Raw genomic sequence first — 26,759 nt, 5'->3', positions numbered from 1 at the left:
AGTTGCTGTTGAACGCAGCAGGCCAGGCAGCATCTGCAGGAAGAGGTGCAGTCGACGTTTCAGGCCGAGACCCTTTGTCAGGACTAACTGAAGGAAGAGTGAGTAAGGGATTTGAAAGTTGGAGGGGGAGATCCAAAATGATAGGAGAAGACAGGAGGGGGAGGGATGGAGCCAAGAGCTGGACAGGTGATAGGCAAAAGGGGATACGAGAGGATCATGGGACAGGAGGTCCGGGAAGAAAGACAAGGGGGGGGGACCCAGAGGATGGGCAAGACGTATATCTCGTATCCCCTTTTGCCAATCACCTGTCCAGCTCTTGGCTCCATCCCTCCCCCTCCTGTCTTCTCCTATCATTTTGGATCTCCTCCTCCCCCTCCCACTTTCAAATCTCTTACTAACTCTTCCTTCAGTTAGTCCTGACGAAGGGTCTCGGCCTGAAACGTCGACTGTACCTCTTCCTAGAGATGCTGCCTGGCCTGCCGCGTTCAACAGCAACTTTTATGAATATTAGCCTTGCATTGGTTTTGACAAGAGGTTCCCAATCCTTCATACTGACCTAGCCCTTGCATTCCCTTCAAATTCATCATGATAATTGCACTTGGCAGCTTTGTACAATGTGCTAGTAGCCTTGATATGACACTGAAAATTCCTTTCATCAGCCACAGTGTCGGTCTGGACTTGTGCCGGGCAGGTTGCTGCAGTGGTTTTCTCTGGGAAGCTTTGGCAAGTACTCAGTGGCCACTTCATTAGGTACACCTACTCATTTATGCAAATATATGATCAGCCAATCGTGTGGCAGAAACTCACTGCATGAGCATGTCAACATGGTCAGGAGGGTTAGTTGTTCAGCCCAAACATCAGACTGGGGAAGAAATGACTCAATCTAAGTGACTTGACTACGAAATAATTGTTGGTGCCAGAGAGGGTGGTTTGAGTATCACAAACTGCTGATCTCCTGGTATTTTCATATGTAATAGTCTGTAGACTAGAGTTTACAGAGAATGTTGTGTAAAACCAAACAAAATTCCAGAGAGTGACAGTTCTATGGGCAAAATTGCCCAATTGATGAAAGATCAGAGGAGAAAGGCCAGACTGGTTCAAGCTGACAGGAAGGTGACAGTAACTGAAATAACCACACATTACAGCAGTGGTGTGCAGAGGAGTATCTCTGAACATGCATGTTAAATCTGGAAGTGGATGGGCTACAGTAGCAGAAGACCAAGAATATACACTGTGGCCACTGTACTAGGCATGGGAGGTAACTGAGTGCAGCTTGAGTCTGGCAGCTTAGTTCGTTTCAACAACTTTGTGGTTTTGTGTAATTGAATGCTGCCATGGAGGGTTTCAGTTCAATAAAAAGCAAAGCAAACTGCTGATGCTGGAAGTTGCAATGCAGAAACTTGTAGCATCCTGAGTCTTAAATGTCAGCAGTTAATCTCTTACTTGGCTTGGGTCAGTGTGGAAGTATATTTCTGCATATGTAGATGCAATTGCCAACTTGCAATAGCATTAGGTACACCACAATCACAAGAAAACTATACATTAAAGATACAATTGGAAGAAATATTGTAGTGCGAGGTGGTCATGGTGTTGCTATACTGAGGTGAGATTAAGTTGTGCCAGTATGGTAATAACTATGGTTGAAGGAAGTGGCTGTTCTTCTACATGGTGATAGTGGTGGGGGGCGGGGGGGGGTGGAGGTTTCAGCAATTCCTGCCTCATGGTAGCTACTAGAAGGTGACATGACCAGAGTTGTTTGGATGTTGTCCTGAGGCATGCTACCAATAATGGAGGATGTTCCATGTATTGAGGTGAGTGCACTATTCTCAGCCACTGATTGTGCTTCTGAGCACTTCAGTTGCCATACCAGACCATCACGAGTCAATACTTCCATCTACAGCATTTCAGGCATGTTATTTTCATCTTCCATTCCCTAGTTTACAGTTCAAAATACATAGTAGCATGCTCCTTTGTTCCCACAATTATTAGCTCATAATGCAGTAATTTTTATCTTGAACTGTGGACCTACCTATTGCAGATTAGATTTTGCCTTTTAATCAGCGTTGCTGCAGAATCCATCAAAGATCGCCACCATCTATGACATGCTCTCCTGCTGCTGTCATTGGGCAGGGGCTACAGAAGCCTTGGATCCCACACTACCAGGTGTAGGAACAGTTACTACCCTACAGTCATCAGGCTCATGAAGCAGTGTGGATAGCTCAATTCACTACTACTCTTACTGATTCTCCAACCTACAGACTCGTGTTCAAAGACCGTTTACAACTTGTGTTCTCTCTATCTTATTTGCAGTTTGTCTTTGCACATTGGCTGTTTGTGAGACTGTATTGTAGCGTATACATTGATAAATTTTATTTAGTACTGTGAACTTTGTCTTGGGTCTAGGTACCTTTTGGACAATGTACTACTAACCTTTAATGTCCTACAAAGACTCAAAATTACATTTTAAAAAATAAAAACCAGTGAACATTTCTGAAGGTCATCCAGTTTGGTATATTATCTCTCATTTCCTCCATACATGTTGCTTGACCTGCTGAATACTAACAGCAGTTGAATGTACTTTTGAGAGCCTTAAGATAGGCTTGGAGCTCTTTGCCTCAGGTGCTGCCATGACTCCTTTGCCTTTTCTGGAGCTGATCACCTCAGCATGTCTTAGCATCCACTTACTCTCTGCTTTAACTTTTGCAGGTCCTTCAGAAGCTGGGCAAGGCTGATGAGACAAAAGATGAACACTTTGAGCAATGTGTGCAAAACTTCAACAGACAACTGGTAAGAGAATCTAAGAATCCTAACTTCCTTTCATGTATTGGATGCCCTATGATGCCAGCGTTCTTCAGGAATGTAGCAGTCAATGCCCCTTGCAGCAAATCACTTCAAACATTCACTGCTTTTTAATTGCACTGTGATGGGGATACTTTGTGCATCCTGGATCTTAGTTCAAAGTCAGGGTCAACCATGGTAGCTGTTGGCGTTGTATATGTAACCCTGGGCAGTACGATAAGGAGAGCAAGCTTTTGCCCATGCAGCAGGATCCCCCTCTGAATCTAAAGGAATGGCAGAAATCAATACAGTTTGGCACCAGCAATGTCACAGGAGTTGCTGATCAGCATTGAACTCAACGTAGGACTGTCTTAGGGACTCCAGCTCTTCCTTAGAGTTTACTTCTGAAGCTTTCCACCATGAGTGGGTGTGGTAGTGGAGGTTTGAGATCAGTTTCCCTTCTGCCAGCCAGGGCTGACAAGCCACATACACCTGAAGTGAGTAGTTTTTAAGGCACTGTACCCCACCTTTACCCACTGTCAGTAGAAATGTTTCTGCTAGGCTTAATAGCTAAGCTGCATGTAGAAGCCAGGAGCTGGACTTGGCTATCAGAGGTTATTTGAGACACATACATTTAATAGGAAGTGGGAGCATGTCCCCATTATGCCCCCTCCCCCCGCTATGAAAGCTTAAGGAAACAGGTTCAAAGTTAAGACCAAGAATGGCAGTACTTAAACTGCAGTCAGACCCTTCCATTTTGGAGGAGGAGATTGTGCAATGGAATTTGTCTCCTTGCTACTGAACTTGGGGCTGTTGGTCAGAAGGAAGGAGGCAACTATTTTGATTTGAAGTGTAAAGTTGGCCAAGGATGTACCAGTACTACTTCCACTGCTCCATTTTCTACTTCATTACTGTTGCTGCCTGTTACAACAGGGCTTCAGTAGCCCAGAAGTTCATCTGGCTAACAAGGCTGCTGATTGCATTTAAAGTGAAGGTCTTTCTTTGTGCTTGATTTAGGGAGTTGGTGGCAAGTAGTTGGTCCTATTCATATACTGGCTCATCTTGTTTACTAGTATTATATGAGACCAGAGGAAGTTGTTCGTGTGATGTACCTCAGTCAGGTGTCTATAAATTGCAGGATGTTTGGATAACACCGAGTAATTGTCTTCAGCTAAGTCTAAAACGCAACTTCGTTGCATGGAAAGTAGAGAAGCCTTTTCCTTACCTGCAGTCAGGTCACTTATTAGATTGACCAAAGGCTTTAGGAATACGTGGTCCTGAAATAGTTCAATTGACCCAACTAGTCTGTACTGAACTAGTCCCATTTCCCTCCCATGTACTTACCCATATTTCTTAAATGTTGCAAATGACCTGGACCCACTACCACTACTGTTAGAGTGAATTTTTTTGGGTAGATGATTTGTTTACACTTAAATGACTTTGGCCACCAAACTTCTATTTGACAAAGTACTGTAGATTGAGTCCACAACAATGCGCTTCCTAAAAAGGTGTGAATACCAGATACTTCTGGCGCTGTAGTTTGACCAGATTCTGTAGTTTTGAAGACAGTATTATCTTTACATTATAAATATTAATTGTCTTCTATGTTAGCACGTAAAATGCCGAATAAATGTATTGTAGACTTAACTTACATTCCTAAAGGCTGTGGATACCAACCCAGACATGTTGGCATCGGAAGGAAAGGATGGTGTGATATTTTATACGTAGCTTCAATAGGAAGCATTGTCTATAACTTTTTAAGTAGCGATTGCCTTTGTGTTTAGCATGTAAATATCGAGCCCACATTGAGCTGGCAGACCTTTCTACTGAAAGCGTCTCCGTCCGTATGATGCCTGCTGTACCTTGTGTCGAATAAAGAAGCTGCTTTGTATCTACCAGTAACTCTGTCTCTCTGGTCATCCATGCTACAACACTGCTGGCAGCTTGTTCCACACTCTCACCACCATCTGAATGAAGAATTCATCCCTCGGGCTACCCTAAATATTTGCCTTTCACCCTTAACCTTTGACCTCTAGTTGTACTCTCCCCTACCCTCAGTGGAAAAAGTCTGCTTGCATTTACCTTATCTAAAGCTCTTTGCAACACTATCTACCTGTGATACCACTTACAAGGAGTTGGGGATCTATATTCCCAGATTCCCCTTTTCTACTGCACTCCCCAGTGCCCTGCTATTCACTAAGTTCTACCCTGGTTTGTCCTCCTGAAGTGCAACACCTCGCACTTATCTACATTAAATTCTATCTGATATTTTCAGTCCATTTTTCCAGATGATCCAGATCAGGCTGCAAGTTTTGATGGCCGCCTTTGTTGTCCACTACAGCTCCAATCTCTGTGCCATCAGCAAACTTGCTAATCCAGTTAACATCATTACCCAGATCATTAATATGGACAACAAGCAGCAATGGATGACAAGAACAATAATCGTACGGCCTCTAGAGAGAATTCCAGAATTTGTGGCCTTGACATCATATTTGGAATGATATTTAGCCAGAACTGCAGTGTTCATGAGTTTCAGATGGGAGTATAATGCATCACTAGGGTGAGACAGGAGCATGGATTGGAAAGCAAATTAAAATGGTAGTGTTGGTCAGTAGTGCAACAGTGTGTGTACTAGTATAGTTTTGTATGACCTTCAATCTGGATGGCAAACTAAGGCTGGCCAAGAGACAAATGTAAAGCAAAAAAGTTTGGAATTAAGTGTTGAAAATACTCTGCAAGTTGAAGTCTGTGGAACACAATTTGATGCTGGAAGTCCAGAGTCACCCATACAAACTGTTGGAGGTACTCAGCAGGTCAGGCAGCATCTGTGGAAAGGAATAAATTGTTTATGTTCAATCCAGGTGAAGTCTCAACTGTTTATTCCTTTTCATAAATGCTGCCAGACTTGCTGAGTTTCTACAGCATTGTGTAGGTCTGTGGAAAAATGGTTAACACATCAGAGAGACTTTATAATGCATCGATCTATGAAAACCATTGAATATTGACCAGTGGCCTTTCTTTGTGCAGATTCTTGTATTTAATGAAACCATATATCTGAATGAAAACATCTGTACTCAAGAGTAGAATTCTGGCATTTCCTGTGTTAACCCTTTTTAATTAGCAAGAATGACATTCCTGAGTTCCTCTTTTTGAAAAGTTTAAATAGTATTTGCAGCACCCGTTGGTTCTCTAAAGAGCTATTGGATAGAGTTACTGAGCAATGTGAGATCAGTGTAATTTAAGTTTTATAAATGGGCTGAGACTTATCTGAAGTTTTCACTGGGAAGTCCAGGTTTTGGTGATTAACATTCCAAATGCCTGAGGCCAGAAGTGTAGGAATGCACTGATGTTATTGCCCAGTTTATCTTGTGTTTAACAATTGTTACTGTGCGTGATGAGTTTAGGTAGTTTAAGTTCATGTCCTTCTCTCTTTCTAAGTTGTGTAGAATCACTTGAGTGTGATTTTCTGGATGAAAGTTGAGGGAGGTGAGAATCTTAAATTCCTGTGAACTGAAGTTTGGCCAACTGTTTGCTTATATTGATTACACTAAAATACTACTATAGCATTGGAAAACATTTTAACTATATTAAATTATTTTCATTTAGGCCGAAGGAACAAAACTGCAGAAGGATCTGCGAGCATACCTGACTGCTGTAAAAGGTTAGTGGGCTTGCACTTTGCATCCTTAGTGTTATTTGCACACTTCTTAATGAGAGAAAGATGTGTGGGTCAAATTGTTGGGAGATATGGGTCAAAGGCGGACATTGAGTGGTATCAAAGGTTATGGTCTCTGGGGAAGTGTCTTTGAGTCAGGATGCCGTTCTCCTGTTTGCAACTGGAGCGTCCTAACGTAGCTGTTTAGTCACATGACCAAGTTATGATCTGAACGTTGAAATTGATGCCTGTTAGCTTTAATTAGGTGTTAGGTAGATTTTCCTGTACAGGTGGTCATCTCCACCTTCACAACCTTGCTATAATAATATACTCATTTACTTGGGTTGTACCTTCAAGTTATGATCTTAAAGCCAAGTTCAGTTTCAGTTTGACTGGGAGTATTTATGGCATTTTCTTTACAGAACTACATACAGCATCTGATGAGGTTGTTTAGGGTATTTTTCATGTCTTTATCTGTCCCTTCATATTAAGAGCAGAAATATAGTTAAATTAATATCAGTTAACTTTTGTCTTTTTAAGCTATGCATGAAGCCACCAAGAAGTTGTCGGAATTGCTGGAGGAAATTTACGAGCCAGATTGGGTTGGCAGAGAGGTTGTTCATTCTATTTCAGAGGTTAGTTTTTATACTTTGAGTGTTGCTGGGTTTTTTTTCTGACCCGTTCAGTCCACCAAAATGCAGACTTAGACCTTACCATGATTCACTTGCCTTTTATATTTGTAAGCCCTGCATTCCTGGAACAATACACCAGAACTTGACAAGCCAGTCTGGTTATCTTCCAATAATGGTCTACGTTCTCTGTTAAATCTATACCTCATTTTGAAAGTGTCCAAGCCTTTTAAATGACAGTTGACAATTTTGGGCTTCTCCAGGCAGTAACACTGCTTCCTACGCAAGTTTTAGGGTGTTTGTCATAGCATCTTGGATTTTATTTTGAGGTGATTGCCACTTGTGGAAGTGGGATAGGAGCAAACGCTCGGCTATTATCTTTGTAATTGAAATTGGTTTATTATTGTCACATAACTGAGATAGTGGAAATAATTCTTGCATATTGTTCATACAGATCGGTTGATTATAGTAGTGCAACAGGAAAAATACAAAGAGAAAATGCAGGTAGACATTTAGCTACAAAGTTTTATGGTAGACTGAGGTCAATACTTAATCATACTAGTGAACCATTCAATAGTCTAATAACAGCAAGGCAGAAGCTGACATTGAACCTGGTGGTACGTGCTTTCAGGCTTTTGTATCTTCCCCCTCAAGGGAAGGGGAGAAGATGGATGTCAAGGATGGGTGAGGTCTTTTATGTTGGCTGCTTTACCACAGCAGTGGAGTGTAGACAGCCCATGGAAGGGCTGCTGGTTTCTGTGATATGTTGAACTGTGTCCACAGCTCTGTATCTGCTTGCGATCATGGACAGAGCTGTTGCCAAACCAAGCCACGATGAATCCAAATAGTGTTTCTGGTGTGTGGGTAATAATGGTGAGGGTCAGAGGGGAAATGCAAAATGCCTTTAGTCTCCTGCCGAACTAGAACTTTGTTGACTGGTGCCTATGTTAGGATCAGGACAGGCAACTGGTAATCACTACAAGGAACCCCTTCAGCCTCTGCACTGGTGCAAATGGGAGCATGTGCCTCTGCTCCCTCCGAGAAGTCAATGACCAGCTCTTTAAAATGAGCTGGGACCTTCCATTGTCACTTCAGAACTAGTGGTAAGAGCTTCCATGCTTTCCTTTGGTTAGCCAGTTAGAATTTGGATAATGATGAGTTAAAATGACAGGCCATGAATCTGTGGAATCCACTGCACCAGGGATTATACATTGACTATTTTGAAGACAGAAGCATAGATCAGTAGATTAGTGGAAACTGGTATTGTCATAGACCACTGAGCATTGAACAGCCTTGTGGTTTATTCCTGATTTATATTGTGGTTTGTTATCAGGTAAAAATTTGATCATTTGCTTCTCCTAAAATAACTAATTTTTCTCTTCCAGAGTGGCGACCTTCTCTGGACTGATTATCATCAAAAGCTGGTGGATCAAGCTCTTCTGACGCTAGACACTTATCTAGGCCAATTTCCAGATATCAAAGTATGAATTATCCACTTTGGACTCAGAACTGTTAATTGTTTTGTCCTTTTTAAAATGACTTGTACATCTTGCCTCAACTTCTTGATGAATTCATGGACATTGTTTTTCCTGTGCCTTAAGTCTTTAGTATTGTTGTAAAGTAACTGATGTTACAACGGAAGCTTTTGCCGCACAGATGCTATATTTGAGCCACTAGAGAAGATATTTTGTTGGAAATAAAGTAGATTGGGGCATGAATGGTCGAGACTTAATTGATTATGAAAGGTGAATAGGGGTTGCCTGGGCTTTGAGACGAGGGTCAAAAATGCAGACCCAGTGAAGGCGATTGTATGCTTTGAATGGTCAATGTAGCATAAGGAGAGGCATTGGCGGGTCACATTTGCATGAACCTTTTGGAAAAGAGGGCAGATTTTGTGTTGCAAGTGATGTTGATCACGAGATGTGGCTTGAAATAGTTGAGATTAATATCCTTGGGGTGATGCTTCCATAAGCCGAAGAGATGGGAAGAGTTAGTGGAATGAGGATTAGTGATTATTGATTCTTCAACCTTGGAAAAAGGAGTGATTCTTTCTATTCTTAATGCATTTTTCATTATTCTGTGAGAAACACTACTTGTGTTAATACGTAGTGCATATCGAGTACATTTTGCTGCACACCATTCCTCTTTTCTTACAAAGTTTCCTTGTCTTTGCTATATCCTGTCCATTTTGGCCTCTTCGGCATGAAGCCATTTTGGCACCTGGCAGATAAACTTTGGTCTTCAGAACAAGCTTGTAATCAATCCACAAACTGCTTGAGCTTTCTTGGGTTGGAGTTTTCTATACAGCTCACCACCACCCCCACCCCCCACCCCGGGTGGGTTTTTAATATAATGGTACAGAAATCTCAAGTGTGTGAATTTACAGTACTATGAAAAAGTATTAAGCTTCCACAACTATTTTCACATTTTACTGTTACATTTTCCAAATTTTAAATATATTGAAGTAGGACTTCTTTTTTGTTAATCTGTAAAACACTGCATCATGTCAAATCAAAAGAAAAATTCTAAAACCTGTTAACAATTTACTAAAAAATTTTTAAAAACTCAAATTGAGGCTGAAGTATTCATCCCCTTTGATTTTTTTTAAATCTCTAATGTACACTAACTTTTCTCAGTGGCAATATTACCAACTCACCCAATTTGTGGATGTAGAAAATTGGAGGATCAGCTGTTCTCAATGAATTCATAAGTATTCTGCAAATATCCCCTCTCTGTATGGTCCAATAGCCAATAATATGGTAGATTTTCAACAGACCAAATCAAAATGAAGACAAAAGAGCATTCAAGATAAGTCAAGGAAATGATGACAAGCACAAATTTGGGGAACGGTACAAGACCAACTCAAAGGCACTGAACATACATCAGAACTCAATGCAGTCTTTCATGAAAAAGTGGATTAAAAAATATGAAACCATGGACACACTACCTACGTCAAGCTGCCTTTCTAGACTGAATGGCCAGAGAAGAGTTGTGATGCCAACAATCACTCTGAGTGAGCTGTAGAAGTCAGTAGCTGCAACTGGAAATGAAGTTCATGGCCCTACAATCTAAGGCTTTGAGAAGAAGCCCTAGTTTTAAAAAAGGCATATTTTGTCCATCACTACTTTACAAAGCATCACTTAGAAGGTATTGTAAAGATGTGAAAAATGATCTTGTGGCATCAGACTAAAGTGGAACATTTGGTCTCGATACTAAGTGGTACGTGTAGTGTAAATCTAATACTATGCATCAGCCAGGTAACATCATCTCTACTGTAAATATGATGGAGATGCTTTTCAACAGCAGTAAATGAAAATCTGGTCAGGATTGATGGGAAGATGAATGCCGCTGAATACAGAGATCCTAGATAAAAATCTGCTAGCCTCTACCAGAAAGCTTAAACTGAGGATGAAGTTTGTGGTTCAGCAGGACAGTAACCCAAAGCACACTGCCAGAGCAACCATGGCGTGGTTTCAAATGAAGAAAATTGATATCCTTGAATGGCCCAGTTCAAGTCCTGACCTTAAACTGATTGAACATCTCTGATAAGACCTCAAGATTGCTGTGCACTGCCACTTCCCATTTAACTGGTCACAGCTTGAGCAATTTTGCAAGGCAGAATAGGCAAATCTTGCTCCATCATGCTGTGTAAAGTGGAGATTTATCCAAAAAGACTACTTGGCTGTAATAGCCGCAGGAGGTTGTTCAACTAAGTACTGAGCAAAGGGGATAAATACTTTTGAACTGATGACATTTACAGACATCCCACCCTGCAAAAACTCATTTCAGGGAGGTAGCACCATCAATTTGCGGGAGACTCCCAGAACTTCTGGGAGAGGTGGGATGTCTGCAATAGAGTAGCTCCTTAGTAGCTAGCCAACTGGTTTAAATAACGTTAGCTATGCTAATGAATGAATGACACCTGTTAAACTCACCTCAACATGTCTTTTACAGTCTTAACCCACCGTGGGCACTAGAAAAGTCACTTGCAAACAGTGCAGCGAGCAACACCGTCATTATTTTTGACCCCTATTAGGCAGGGGTACACTTTAGGGTAGTCTGGGGTGACATACGTTTTATAATTTCTTTTATTGGAACACTCTGCCATGGCGCTCTCTCGCGCAAGCTCTCTCTCGCTCTCCTCTCGCGCAAGCTCTCTCTCGCTCTCCTCTCGCGCAAGCTCTCTCTCGCTCTCCTCTCGCGCAAGCTCTCTCTCGCCCTCCTCTTGCGTGCTCTCTCTCGCTCTCAAAAAAATTGATTTCTGGGATATTGTATATAATTTGTGGGCATCAGGGAGCCGCTATTAATATGCGGGAGACTCCCGGAACTTCCGGGAGAGGTGGGATGTCTGCATTTATCTAGCTTTACAAATGTCCCTGTGAAAAAGGAGCATGTGATTCACAAATAGTCTTTATTCTTTCAGTTAAATTAATCAAAATCCCTGGTTGTAATACTATGTAAACAAAGGGTTGGAAGCTGAAAACTTTACAAGGCCCTGTGTTAATCACATTACTTAATTTAAATTGTATAGATTAATTCCCCATGGTTATTGTACTCTTATTTTCCATGTGTTGCTACCACTGTTTAGAGTAGATTGGGGTACTACACCAATTTTCTGTACTGCTGTTTTTGCTCCTGTGGCTCATTTTTAACATTGAAGCTCATGTGCTTCCCATTCTTGTTATATCAAAAAATCCTGGAACATTTCAATTCCCTATTACTTGTCAGTTTTTGCCACCCCTTCCATTCACCCTTTTTGTTCTGGCCATCTGCCCTCTGTTTCTCACATGAATGAACTTCGGACATCTGGCATGGAGAAAGCAATGTTGCCACACTAAGTCTGATCGAGAAGATCGTAAGTGGGGTCAATGATTCACTCTTGATGTCGATTATTCACTGGCATCTAACAATACTCATTCTGGCATCCTGTTGATTGAACCTGTGGCAAGTTTTTATGGTTGATAACTTGAATGGTCTGGTAGATGAGCTGGTAGAATCAAGTTGCGATTTGGATGCCTGAAGGAGAAGATAGAATACAGACTCAATCTGGGCAAATAGGGTTAGTGTAGATGAGTAACAAGATTTGGTATGGATGGGTGGTGATGGATGCTTCTCTGCTGTATACCTCTGATGAGGCTTAATTTAGAGGTTAGCTAGTGGTATGCCCTCCCACTCTGTTTTTCTCATCTCACTTGCACTGGACTTGGTAGTATGGTTCCATATCTCCCATTTGCCATAGTCCGATAATTCCCTCTCCAGGCATTTGCCTGTAACCCTTTGGAACTATGAATTGAATTTGTTTTGGATGTACTCTTGAATAATGAGTTAAGCATCGAATGTTTTTTTTTTATTTTTAAGGCTTTCTTAGAATGGGGTAAATTGTTATTCTGCCCTGTGCGTTTATTCAGTTGTGAGTACAAAACACTTTTCTGGTGAAAGAGGTAAATGTGACGCTTGGGAAGTTCCATCTGATTGTCCACTGTGATGGATCCATATGCCTTAAATTCGAGGGAGCCACAAATGAGCATTTGTGCAAGCCACTATTACTGTTTAGGATATTTTTGAGGAATTTGTCTTAAGATGGGATTGAGACAACCCTGCATTGCCACTTTCCCAAGTAAAATATCTCCACTCTCTTGCAGACTCGTATTGCGAAGCGTGGGAGGAAACTTGTTGATTATGATAGTGCAAGACATCATTACGAATCTCTCCAAGGTGCAAAGAAGAAAGACGATGGGAAAATAGCCAAGGTGATATAACTCATATAAAACCAGACAGTCCAAAAGATGAGCAAAAATGTTTTTTTGCAGCTATTTTGTCAACTCTCCAGTTTTCCTCTTAGAGCAATTTAAGTTTTAATTTAGAAAGGTACCATTAGATCTGATTCTTGTTTTCAGTACCAAACTCTAGGACTTTGCCTCCCTGTTAAGTACTATTGTTTCCTCTTTGCAATTGTTGCCTGTTACCTTGGCAGAAGAGAGTTTATCACCATTTATTCATTACAGTGATAGAAAGTGGAGGATGATACTTAACCAATTTCACAACACAGCAACTTAATCGCAAGCAGTGGTTAACAGATTTCACTGGTGTTTTGTGTGCTTGGAATTAGTTGCTGTACGTCAGTGTGGTTACTACTTTGCAGTTGACCAGCCTAGAGCTGATATTTAAAAAAAATAGAAATGTGTTGTTTGAAACATATGGACAGCCTCATAGAATTGCAATGATTTATTCTAGCTCAACTTTCCAAGATTCCTGGAAAAGGTTGATAGTAACTGGGACAGTAGGGAGGTGGCTTTATTTTTACCTGTGGGGAGCAGAAATTCCCATCAGACAAGTTGCCTGAAAAAGGAGAAAATATACAGGTGGCATTTGAGACCTTTTTTGAGGAATATAAAATTCCAGAGTTGTATCAATCTCCACTTTAGTTATACCCAATGACTTGGCTTCATCAGTGGCAATGAATTCCACAGATTCACCACCCTCTGGCTATTCTAAAAGGAAGCCCTTGTATTCTGAGGCTGTGCGCTCAGGTCCTAGTCTCCCTTTATTGGAGCCTCTCCATACTCCTTCCAGCCACGTACTTTATCCAAACTTCTCAATCGAACCTACATCCCCAACTTGGGGCCCAAAACTGCTAACAATGCTCCAATGTGGTCTGACCAATGCCTTATAAATGTCTCACCATTACATCCTTTTATATTCTAGTCATATCAAGATAAATGCTAGCATTGCATTGGGCTCTGTCCTGCTGAATCTCCTCTGCATTGCATTGCTATTGCATCCTTCCTATATTGCAGCAACCAGAACTATACATGATACTCCACGTATGGTCTGACCGTTTTTGTACAGTTGTAATATTCCTATTTTGCACTCGAATGTCTCTGCTTGTGAGGGAAAGCCTTTTGAATGACTCCTTTGTTACCCGATCTACATTATGTTGGGATTTTCCAAAGCTATGAATTGAGCTCCAATGTACCTCTGTACATTACCACTTCACTGTATTTCCTATTAGTATTTTACATCCAAATTCACACGATGTAAACCAGTTTTTTTAAGTCTCTGCAAAATCTTTGCTAAAACTGATATAAACTAAATTTTGAATTTTGATACATTTCAGTGGTAGGGAACTTAATTGTATGATTAAAAACTGTAGTGTCACCTCAGTTCATTGCCCCACGTTCATTGACAGCATAACAAGCCTGAAACTTGGCAAACTATTAACTAAGTTACGTAAAGTTGTCATGTGACCTTGTGGTCTTGCCTGTTTACTAACAAAGATCCTGTTTTTTATTTCAACAACATTGCTTGACCTTTTCCACTGTGCAACTCCTGGACACAAACTTGTAAAATCCAATCATGTAAACCATTAGTGAACTTGTTGATCAGAGTAGATTTCAGCAGTCTTCTCTGGGGATCATCACTATCATGGTAGAGGCTTGTGAGATCCTGAGAGCGATGCTGTCTGGAATGTAGCCATCTGGTGCTTAGTTCATGGTGGCAAGGTCAAGGAGGAGGTTCCAGACAAAACCTCAATGGTGGAGCTGGAGGAAGATGACGACACATCACAATGACAGAGAGGGTGGAGGAAGGCTGAAGCAGTGAAGGGTTCCCAGATGTCTTGCATTCCATGACACTGGATCCAGACACCGATCTATTGAGGTTCGAGTGGTGACTACCCTTGCACCAGCCTTCCCATGTTAAGATCATGCACAGGTGTTCTCCTTAAAGGGAGTCCATCCTAACATCCCAGTTATGGGGATGCTGGATTGGACTGAACTACCGCCCGAGGTCCCACCAATGGACAATACCTTCGGAGGATATCATACTCGATTGAAATGATCGCATCGCGACTACTACTACAATCAGTTGTGCATTGTTGACCATCTTTAGGTTCTCAGTATGTCTTGTTTGGGTGCACTCATGCCGTGTTATTGATAATTGGTATCTTGCTCTAATTGCTTTTCTGCCTTTTTAACTGTTCTTTGCAGCTGACCTCTTAAATGTTGCTGAGGAAATCCTGGTTTAGCTGTGCTGGTGACTAACAAATGTTCCATTTTGCTCTTGTTCTTTAACCTGCCCTCCACTATCCCCAACTCACCAACCCTTGCTTTAATCTTTCTGTGTGCTTTTATTGTTCCCTCGCCCTAGCCTGTCTCGTTGCTCGAGAAAGCTGCGCCTCAGTGGTGCCAGGGAAAACTGGTGGCACATATCGTCGCCCAGTCAAATCTACTCCGAAACCAGGTGACCACACTGTTCCAACTGTGACGTACGTGATGTGAAATCTTTGTCGCTTGCTTAACTACTCATGTACTTGTGATGTGCTTGAAGCTCAAGTCTCTTGAAACAACTTTTGTTGGCAGAAGTATTTTGTCCTGTTGGTAGTCAGTGGTGGGATATTTTTAATTTCCTATGCTTTTCTCTGGTACATGATTCATTGTTTAGAGGTGGCATAGGATCATTACCTTTGGTATTTTTTTAAACAGTGGCGGTGGTGGAGGAATACATTAGGATGTATAAGAAACTCTTCAATAACCATGTGGGAAAAGGAAAAATGGTGGGTTGTGTAGAAGGGAAGGGATAGATTTTTAGAGTGGGTTAAAAGGTCGGCACAACATTGTAGGTCAAAAGGCCTGTTCTGTGTTGTAATGTTCTATTTCCCCCAAGGTGAGTCCTGGTACTCAGTGCATTGCTAGTAAATATGGATCTTTCCCAATTGGGTTGATTAGGGAGTGAGTGAGGGCAGCTCTCCCACAGCTTTGTGCAACTGAGGCTCCGCATAAGGCATGGTGGGGTCCCAGATCAAGGCAGCTCTCTCATAACAACACACATCAAAGTTGCTGGTGAACGCAGCAGGCCAGGCAGCATCTCTAGGAAGAGGTACAGTCGATGTTTCGTCCTGACGAAGGGTCTCGGCCTGAAATGTCGACTGTACCTCTTCTTAGAGATGCTGCCTGGCCTGCTGCGTTCACCAGCAACTTTGATGTGTGTTACTTGAATTTCCCGCATCCGCAGAATTCCTGTTGTTTGCGTTTTTTTAAAAAAAAAGCTCTTTCATAACCTTTGGCACTCTTTATGGTGGATCCATGTTTGAGGACAAGCTAGAGGCTAAAGTTTATTTTTTCACTAGGGTTGAGCAACCAATGGCAATAGCCAGAGACTGTGAATCTGTGGAATTCATTGCCACAGATAACTGTGGAGACCAAATCGTTGAAAGTGGTGATAAGGTTTTTGATTAGTAGTGGTATCAAAAATTGTGGGGAGATTGCAGTGGGTTTGAAAAGGAAAATAAATCAGCAATGATGAAATGTTGGAACAGACATGGGCTGAATGGCCTAATTCTGCTCTGTGTTTTATTATAATTGGCTTAAGACCAATATGTAGCATCAAGCAGGAAAATTCCCCCTGGAGCCGGTATTTCCAGGCAGTAGGAGGGTGATCAGATTAATTGCTGATTTGTGGCTGGTTGCCATGGAATTTTCTGTATGATGTATTATTTCTGAAAACTTTTGAAGGGAGAACTGTTGGAGTAAATGGCAAGAAGCTTTGCAGTATTGATGTGCGAGACCTTGGGATGTAAATCCATAACTCCCATAAAGTGGTGACACGAGTGCATAGGGGAGTGAGAAGGAATTTGGTAATTCTTGTCTAAGGTTGAGGCATAAGTATAAAGGTTCTGAGTTGTGTTACAGCTGTACAAAACATTGGTTTGATGGTACTTAGATTATTGTACAATGTTCTGGTCACCACACTACATGAAGGATGTGGGAAGAAAAGTATATTAAAAAATTCACTGGGATGTTGCCTGGAATGAAGTTACAGAGAATGGATAGGCTGGCTTTGTTCTCATTATAATGTAGGAGTGATCTTGGAAGTTCATAAGTTACGACGATCAGAATCTTTTCAACGTTGGCAAAGGAGTCTAAAAGTAGAAAAGGAGAAAAATTTAATAGTGGATGGGTAAGCTTTTCTGCAGAGATTGCTAGTTCCCTGGAATCAGCTGTCAGATATGGTAAGAGGCAGATGATGTTCAACTGCCTTTCAAAAGTTGAGAAAGTACTTGAATAGGGAAAGCATAGGGATACAAGCCTAATGCAGGTAAATTAGCTTGGGTAGATATGGCTGGCATACAGAGTTGGGCTGAAAGGCACATATTTCTATGCAGCATGTTTCTGTAGTTGACATCACCTTCTGCACAAGTATCTTGCAATAGAATACTGCTATGTTAAATGACCCTAGGCAGGTTTGCTGTGTAAGCAAGGTCTGGGAAGTAGGAAGGAAAAAATTAACCCTTGGTCAGCTTGAACTTTAGAGTTGTATGACATTATGCAAAAAATGTTGAACGGATTCTTTGTAATACATCAGTTACGTCTGAAAACAGTTGTAAAATGTTGGTCCCCATCTTTACTCTATTAAGTAGATGTTGCAGTGCTGATATTATAGCACTTCAAGTACTGGTTTGTAATCTTAGGTTATTCTTTGCAGTAACTTGGTGCAACTAACTAACTAGGCAGCTGAAGAGGACAGTTAAATTGAGAGAATGTCAGTCTGAAATCCAAGCCATGCTGGAGGTGTTCAGTGGGGTTTCTGAAGAGAACTGGAAGCTAATATTTTTCATTGAGTCTGAAATTTTCCCACCTCAGCTGAGTAATTCCATTGTCCATCTTAGCTCTGTGAAGTTGAACGTGTGTGAGGCAGAAATGTGCAACTGGCTTAGTATTTTGATATTGCGCTGCTCAAGTTAATTCTGCATCTTACACAATAAAGAAAATGCATTTGGGTTTTGACCACCCTAGGCCCACTATCTACCATTTGAAAATGAGTTCAGTGTGAATACCTGTAATGCTTTTAATTCAGTCGCCAAAGCACTTAAATATAGCCAGCCTGAACCGTCAGATGGTCCCTTGGCTAGTTTTGTTTTTCGTCCTGTGACCTAAATCTCAGTCATTAGGCTGTGAACCAGCCCATATTGATAACTGCATTGGCCATGGAGTGTGTGACTAGTTTAATGTGGATTTTTGTGGGAAGGGTGTGGAATGGGCAAGTGTTATCATGGGGCATGTGAACTTGAGGGTTTTCCATTCAGTGTTGCTGGAAGTGAGCATTGGGTTTCAAAAAAAAAGCACAATTAGGAAACATAAGCACATAAGAGATGGTTGAAGCTTTTAAAGTTGTAACAAGCATTGTCACAAAGCAAGAAAAACTGGAAGAAGTGCTTGTCTGGTTAGAATGTTGCATTCATTATTAGAGGGTAATTGAGGGTTAAGCGCAGATGCAGATCTGGATGCCTAATAAGGATTCAGTTGGTCAGTTCTGACTTGGGCTGATGAGTCTGTCTATACTAAGTCTGAGAGTAAGGACAGGGCTAGGAACTGACTTGTAGTGTACAACGAAAGGCATCACAGGTTGTGAAGGTGGCTTTTGGCACACAGGCCAATCAAGCATTGAGTATTGACATTGGGATTTGTTGCCGTTGTAGAAGATATTGGCAAAGCTGTATTTGGAATATTGATCACCCTCTATTGGGAAGTGGCTATTTAAGCTAGAGCAATGCAGAGAAGGTTTGAGGGTGTTGTTGGGTCTTTAACTGAGTTATGGAGGTGAAGCAGGTTGGATTTTATTCACTGGAGCATCAGAGAATGAGGTATGAGCTTAATAGTTGTTAAAGTTAAGGGTTTGGAGTAAATGCACACTCATAGTCTTGGAGAACTGAGCTAGAAAGGCCAAGTTTAATGTGAGACAGATTAAATAGCGCTTGAGGGACAACTTCACTTGGTGTGTGAACAGGTCTACCAGGGGAAGTAGTTGCGGCAGGTATGTGGGTTGTAAAGGTTTGGAAGGATATGGGACAACATGGTAAATGGGACCAGCATAGATGGGCATCTTGGATAGCATGGACAATGCACTAAAACTCAACTAACAATGGTATAGCCCAGTCTTGAGCAAAACCGCCATTTATCTAAACATGCATTTCCTTCCCTGCCCACATCAGTCATTTCTATGATGGAGTTCGGCTCTTCTGCAATTAATTTGGTCTCATCCTCAAACCAAGTACTTAAGACCAGGCTTGTCCAGAGCTTATTGCTGACTAACGAGCCTGCATTTACAGACAGTTTGTGAATCCTCGAAAGGTTCCCATGAGGATGCTGTAACAGTAGGAGGTTGCCTGTATTGGTGATTGGCTACACTCGAACCAGCATTTACCGCCATTCTTCTCTGCCCCAACAGAACTGCCTGTATCCGGCTGCTCTCAGTTTCAAAATGAGCTGTTTTGCATAGCAAGATCCCCAACATGATGACATTCTATGGGATGTCTACTCAGCAGTTTTTTTTCTGCCTACACCTGCTTTAACAAGTGACTAGGCTATTTGGTCTCGCATATTGGCTCCATGACTCTGCAGCAATCCTCCTGCATCGTACTGCTGCACCTGCCCACATCATTCCCCACCACTACCTTATGAGGGTTGGGCAAGTGAAAGGTTTTTGTTGGAGGAGGTGAACAAAGCACGCATCTAGTGTATAGATCTGTGGAGGTGGGATCATAAAATGGAAATGATATGGGAGGGGACCACTCAGCCTCAAGTTCATGGTCTTGCAGTACCATCCTTCTCCCTTGTCCTTTTCCTGTGAGCTCATTAGCAGGATGGAGATTTGAATGATTATACTTGGTTTGTGAAAACTTGGGAGGTCTAAATCTATCTTGGTACGGAGCTTGATCAATTAGCCATGCTTCGACTTTTCAATACTTCAATTATTAATGCTAACTATTCTTTTGTGTTAAAGGCAGAAGAAGAATTTTTAAAAGCCCAGAAGGTATTTGAGGAAATTAATATCGATTTGCAGGAAGAATTACCATCACTATGGAACAGGTGGGTGTCAAGACTGCAATAAGTGGGCTTCCTGTTGTATGGGAAGAAACTAGAAGATGGACTAGAGGTACACTGCAGAATTTACGGAAGAAGGATGCAAGCTAGACATTATACAATGTAGACTTGCTCTTTGCGCTGATGACATTGTTGAGAGGTACAGTGTTATGACTGTGATCAAAGTCACTGAAGCTGGTGATATAGAAGAAGTCTTTATTCACAAGAGTAAGCTTTCTCGTGGGTACACTCAGTGGCTCACTAACCTGAAGTTGCATCACATTTTTATACCCTTAAGATAAGGGTAACAGTAGGTGATTCAATACAATTTGAATAATTACCATGACATTGTTTACTTCAATACTTTGCCTAATGGTTCCTTTGATATGCACACTGGAAGCACATTGCAATTGATAAGACACCACTGAAGGTCCAAATGCTTTTGGAAGAAATTAATTAACATAAGCATTCTAAATCCTTCTGATGACAGAGCCACACACTCAAAAAATTAATGTTGTCAGGGCTTTCTAAGTACAAATACTATTGATTGCCCATACCTGTGACCATGTTTGACCTGCGAAATAACAGCATCCATTTGGTCAGACAGCTTGTATTCAAGTTGCAATGGTGGAAGTATCTTGGCACATTGCCTGGTTTGCTGCAAGCCAATTAACAGAAACCCATTGTTTTAACGTTTGGTTCTTGGTCTGTAGAGCAGCTTGTGCTTTTAGTGCTTAGGATTCAAGTGTATTTATTATCAAAGAATGTATAAATAATACAATCTTGAGATTTGTCTGCTTACAGGCAGTCCCAAAGTAACAAACCCAAAAGAACTCATTAAAAAAAACACCTAATGCAGTGAGAAAGAGAAGAAACACAAATCATGCAAACAATAAAAGCAAGCAACAGTGATCTGATCCAAATTGAGTTCAAAGACCTGAATCCTGGAACAGCCGGAGTAAGTCCATTGCCTTGCTCATATAGTTCATCGTATAGCGGTACAAATTGCCGTGAAGTTCGCAGACACAAAGAGCATAGCAGCCAGAGCAGTTTCACAGCCTCAGCGCCGAAGAGAGCGGAGTGAAACGTTACAGAGCAGAACAGGCTCAACCTTTGCCTCCGGTCCTGCCACCCTGCCTTTTCAGTCCAGTCCATCTGGCCTGGAATTTAAATTGTTCGAGTACCGGGTCGGCCCAGCACTAGGACCTGGGCGCCACCGCAGCAATGCACTCTGGGTCAGTTCCGGCAATACACTCTGGGTTGGTTCCAGCCTGTAACCAACCTTCCCAAATTGGCATGGCTTGGATGGATCAAACCTCGCTCCCCGTTTAGGGGATTTAGGCAATTTACACAAATTGAAGGATAATTGCAAACTTCTGGAACTTGTTTACATTTAAAATAAGAACTGAAGCTTGGTTCTTATTTGAATTAATATCTGCTATATTCACATAACTCCCGAATATTCCCTAACATACAGTATTATGTTCCATGTTGGACCAATGAAAACGTGTTCAAGTTATTTCAATGCTTCAACACCAAGTCATAGAACTTGAGTTGTCTTGCCAGATGCTTGCATTTTTTTCATGCATTCTGTTTTTTCACGCAGTAAATTACAGATCTATGACACTCCTAATGTCATTTTTTTTGCCCCTCATCTGTTTTGTGTTACCTTAATCAATTGATCTATTAGTATCTCCCTTAAGGGCAGCATTTTCTGAACCTAGTTTCATTCTCCAGAAGTTGTTAGCACTGATTATTCTGTTCTCCGAAATAATTCGCTGGTTCTGATAACATCCCATTAATGTTTAAACCCTTGTCTTGACCTGGATGTATGGTGCAAACTGACAGTAAAGGATCTGAGCTATGTTCACTTTGCATTTTGGTAAGACATTTAGTAGAACTTGACACAACTTCACTCAACCAATTTGTACCAAGCAGCTAGTATCTGTGCACGTTACTTCTCTACCTTAATTTTCTCCCAAATGCATATTTGGAGAGGTCCTCCGCCATTCAAAAACTTGCGTTTTTGCTTGCTGACCTCAAAACTGTCCTGGAGAGCTGAGGAATGCATTCAAGAACACCCAGTGGTGTTTCATAGTAAATTTTAGGTACTCTTGCCTTGATGGTTGGTGCACAGAATGATTTTTTTTATGATAATTCTGTAAGATGAATGTATTCTGGGCCTGTGCTCTGTATAAACTTTGTGCGTTGATAAAGTAGTGACTTTGCATTTGTACTGTAATAGTAAAATTCACTACCTTGTCAATAGTGTCCAAGACTGTTCTAGTCTCCAGGTCGTTTACTACTTTGCCGGTGTTCTGACCCCTGTCAATTCCTTTCCCTTTGGGAGTTGGTAGCTTGATTTATCTCTAATCATAAATTTATATTGGAAGAAATTTAAATATTTTGGTGTTTGTCTGGGTAACTTTTCCAAGTTGTGTGAAGATTGCTTAATGATGACTTGAACCCAATTCTTGGATTTTGCCACTCTTCATTTGTTCTCCATTTTATAGCTGTCCAGTTTGAGATTTTGCATAATGAAGAGGAATTTTATTTTCAAGCAAGTATTCGAGAAGTAACAATGTGCACAATGCCTCTCTGTGGAAGCTCACTGCTGCAGCGCTGTTCTCCTATCATAATCTGGATTCACTCAAGTAGTGAGCTATAAGCATTCTTCCCTTCCAATGATCTTGTTTCTTGTAATTTATTTTTTATTGAAGTTCATCATCATCAAGATGTATTTCAGATACTGTACATATATATCATATCATATTTGTCACAAATCTCCACATAATATTTAAAGAACCAAATAGGAGAGGCTGGTCTCCGTCCTGTTCAGCTGCAGTTAAGCTGAGCTACTTGCATGCTAAACAAGCCAGAGTGCTAAGTTCGGTCCCTGATTTCGGAGGTTGGTTGAACAGGACAGAGGCAATAATACAAAAATCAATTTAATTCTAACTAGGGGAGGGTGTGAAAATGAAGCCAAGTTGGATGGATACTACGAAAAATGCAGATTGGACAAGTTGAATGGTGGTTGTGGCTGAATTGTTTACTTCTCTCCCCTTACAACATTAATTGGAATGCATTGGGATCATTTAAGATCTGTCCTTTGGGTTACTTTCATAAATTATTTATTTTGTGGAATATTTATTGAAGTCTTGAAGTCTCTGTACATGTGAGGAAATATCAATGTGAATGCTGACCTCAAAACTGTCCTGGAGAGCTGAGGAATGCCACCATAAGTTATTTCAAGACATGGCAGATGTAATTTTTAAGCGAGCAAAAGATCTGTTAAACAAATTGGGCTTGATTAATAATTCCACAACATAGTTCTACAAGAGCTTGAGTGGGAATTTGAGATAGAAGTTGTCTAGAAGGTGCTGACTGCTTTACTAGAAAAAGTTTTCATGCCTATTTCTGGTTAACTGTTAATTCATTTAAAGCAGTTTAGATTCTGGCTTGATATAACAATGTTGACATGTTGAGTTCAAATACTCAGTTTGCCCTTTTGATTAACAAACTTTTGTTTTCACTTGCAGTCGTGTTGGTTTTTATGTGAACACGTTCCAAAGCATAGCTGGTCTGGAAGAGACATTTCATAAAGAAATGGGCAAGGTATGAGGTGATTATTTGGCTTGCTAAGCAAAGTATCCAAATTTCCCAATGAGAGTGAGGTTGTGAGCTTTGTAAACATTGTGGGTGGAAGCGTTATTACAAAAATCAGTGTGCAAGACTGGCAAATGAATTTCAATCTCTGGTCATGCACTTGGTATCCACAGTTGACAGAAAGACTAGTGTCTAAATTCTGAAAAGCTAAATGTCCATGCCATTAATGTGACTTCCAGAAAATGACTAAATGACCCTTTCAGATCCTATATCAATGTAATTTTAATTTTCAGTGGCTTATCCAGGCACAGTTTACAGAAGTTGATAAACCATTTCAGCAGGCAAAATTGGAAATCAAAAGTATAGGTTAAGTTTTCCGCCTGAATGTTTTTAAATGTATTTGCTGAAGGAATTTTTTGCAGTTGGTACAAGTTATGATAATGAGCACATCAGATTGGGCCATCTATTCATGAGCCCATTTCATGTCAGATTTTAAAAATTTGTTCTTTAAATTGCACTTTCGATGTGGATACCTATTGTACAGAAAGTGAATGGTCAGCAAGTGATGTGAAAGCATTCAAAACTTTTCACCACATCATCCTTTGATTAGGCTGTTCTTGTGCACATATCCCAGAGTAAATCTCATAACTGTGTGGTGTAATGGGTCAATACTGCTGTTTGACGTATTGCTCAATTATCTAATCCTGTAACTTTTATATTCCTTTCTTTGGTTTTAGTTTGCTCTAGGTGCATTAGATAATGTTGCATCTGGCCAGGTTGCAGTGGTAGAATTAGTTCTACTGTTCTCAGATTCATCAATAACTATTAGATGTGTTAGACCTATCCGACTACATGCATCAGTTAAAGATGTTCTATCCTATTTACTCAGCTGATTGTTCCTTTTCTGTTCCTTTGCAGCTAAACCAAAATCTCACCAACACCTTGAATCAGCTCGAGCAGCAACACATAAATAAAGCTTTACCTGTCAAGGGTACACCCAGGTTGGTTTAATAAAAGTAAATGTGAACTTTTCTGGCTTTGGTGAGCCTAAAAAGAGCTCACACAGGTTTAATATCAATGACACATTGTGAAGTTTGTTGTTTAGCAGCAGTACAACACAACACAAAAATACTATATAATAGTAAATTTAAAAATTAACTGTAAAGAAAAAGAAGAAAAAGAAAGTAATGAGGTAATGTTTCATGGGTCTGTTCATTGTTTCAAGAGCCACTCAATTTGGGTAATTGGATTTCTTTCCCTGACAGGTGTGGGGAATTGGGTGGTCTTTGAGTGTCACAATTACTACTTGACTATTTCAAGGCTTGTGAGAAAACTATATCATTGAGTGGGACTTTTGAGATATAGGTAGTCTGAGTGTGCTCAGTGAAGAGCATCCTGATGTATGCGTCTTTGCTGTCCAGATGTTCCAGGGTAAGAGCCAATGAGATGGCATCTGCTGTGGACCTTTTGTACTGCTAGGCAAATTGGAGTGTATCCAAGTCACTTTTCCAACAGGGGTTGATGTGTTTCATCACCAACCTCCCAAAATGCTTCATCACTGTGGACGAAAGTGCTACTGGACTATTTACAAACAAGCCAAAAGTAATGCGTGGCCTGTCTGCAGTGCTTTGCCTCTAGTTGTTGTGGAGATTTATTTGTGTTTAAGAGGAAGCTACATAAACATCTGAAAGGAAGTGGAGTGGACTGGCCTGGCTGTTGGCCATGTTTGTGGTTTTGTTAACATGGGAAGAAAAGGAAATGTTGTTGAGAGACCATTGTCTTTGAGCTCTGCCAGTTCAGATTGTGATGAGATTTGTAAACAATCATTCTAAGGAAATGGTACTTCAGTAAGGATGAATGTGTTCATTGTTCTTCAACCCTGCAGCAATTGAAATAACTATAAAATTTCCAAGACCCACCTCCTTCCTAAGTGGGAATTTGATAGCAGAATTTTGCAGTGTTTTCTGATGACCTGTTTCCTGACTAAGTGCTTTGGGTATAGCCCTGAGATATTAAATCTGTAGTGCTGAATGCAGGTTACTTTTAACTGATGAATTTAAAGAATGTTCTCAATTTGTTATAATGGAATGACCTGGTCTTTGAATGAAAATTGTAGGGTTATGATAGGTGTCACTAGGAGAGGATAGTAAAGACTTCCTGAAAGTGGGGAAACTGGAAGGTTCTGAACAAAACGTCAGGACTGTGTAACCCAATGCACCATAAAAGAACATTGTGCAGAGCCAATTTTTCTAGAATCAATGTTGTTCACCATATACCTGTATACTCGGTGGCCACTGTATTAGGTATACCTTTACAACTGCTTGTTAATGCAAATTTCTAATTAGCCAATCATGTGGCAGCAACTCAGGCATAAAGCATGCAGACGTGGTCAGGAGGGTCAGTTGCTCAGACCAAACATCAGAATGGGGAAGAAGTGTGATCTAAGTGACTTTGACTATGGAATGATTGTTGGTGTCAGAGAGGTTTGAATATCTCAGAAACTGCTAATTGATTGAGATTTTCACACAAATCCCAAGTTTATGGAGAATGGTGCAAAAAGAAAACCCACAAAAATACATTCAGTGAAGTTCTGTGGGTGAAAATGTCTTGTGAATAGTGAGAGGTCAGGGGAGAATGGCCAGACTGGCTCAAGCTGATAGGATAGCGAGAGTAACTCACATAACCGTGAGCTACAGTACTGTGCAAAAGAGTATTTCTGAACTTGCAACACATTGAACCATGAAGGGATTAGACGACAGCAGAAAATCACAAACATGTACTTAGTGGCCACTTTATTAGTTCCTGAAGATGCATATATTAGGAATTTGGAGCATGTTGGCGTGACATGGTACAAAAACGTTCCATTACAAAGAATTGTATAAAAATGTTAGAAGTAGCATCAAATAAAATGTGCATATATTTGCAATATAAACAGCATTATATTATAAATATGGTTTAATTTACAGTACAGTGACAAGGTGATAGATTGGGGCAGGGGGAATGGGGTTGCTAACTAAAATGGGCAGTTTTTTGGGTGGGTGATGTCCACAATGATTTTGCCTGCCCATTTTGCCCTGGACCTGCAGGTTTTGGAGAGTTGCATGATTTTGTGGATGTTTTGACAAGTGTTGTCAATTGCTGACAAGATCCTGCTGCTGTGGAGAAAATGCATGAAACTACATCAGGATTTCATGACTATGAATGTAGAAGTTAATAAGCTGAACTAGGCTG

General features: G+C 40.8%; 1 protein-coding gene across 8 annotated transcripts in view; it reads left to right on the top strand.

Annotated features, from left to right (window-relative positions):
- LOC140197936 (myc box-dependent-interacting protein 1-like) overlaps positions 1 to 26,759 on the top strand; it is a 177,398-nt gene that overhangs the window by 66,768 nt on the left and 83,871 nt on the right. For 7 of the 8 annotated variants that reach the window (XM_072258561.1, XM_072258565.1, XM_072258564.1 and 4 more), the window contains exons 2-9: positions 2,707 to 2,787; positions 6,385 to 6,439; positions 6,974 to 7,068; positions 8,448 to 8,543; positions 12,705 to 12,812; positions 19,843 to 19,928; positions 23,462 to 23,537; positions 24,447 to 24,529. In XM_072258561.1, the coding sequence (XP_072114662.1) occupies positions 2,707 to 2,787; positions 6,385 to 6,439; positions 6,974 to 7,068; positions 8,448 to 8,543; positions 12,705 to 12,812; positions 19,843 to 19,928; positions 23,462 to 23,537; positions 24,447 to 24,529 (680 nt within the window). Of the gene's footprint in view, positions 1 to 1,725; positions 1,812 to 2,706; positions 2,788 to 6,384; positions 6,440 to 6,973; positions 7,069 to 8,447; positions 8,544 to 12,704; positions 12,813 to 19,842; positions 19,929 to 23,461; positions 23,538 to 24,446; positions 24,530 to 26,759 lie in introns of those variants that run through there. The other variant, XM_072258560.1, reaches the window with a different exon arrangement.

This window comes from Mobula birostris, chromosome 5 (assembly GCF_030028105.1).
Source record: "Mobula birostris isolate sMobBir1 chromosome 5, sMobBir1.hap1, whole genome shotgun sequence".
NCBI classification, from domain to species: Eukaryota; Metazoa; Chordata; class Chondrichthyes; order Myliobatiformes; family Myliobatidae; genus Mobula; species Mobula birostris.
The sequence above is the reverse complement of the archived record's forward strand: the minus strand, read 5'-3'. Positions and strand labels throughout refer to the sequence as shown.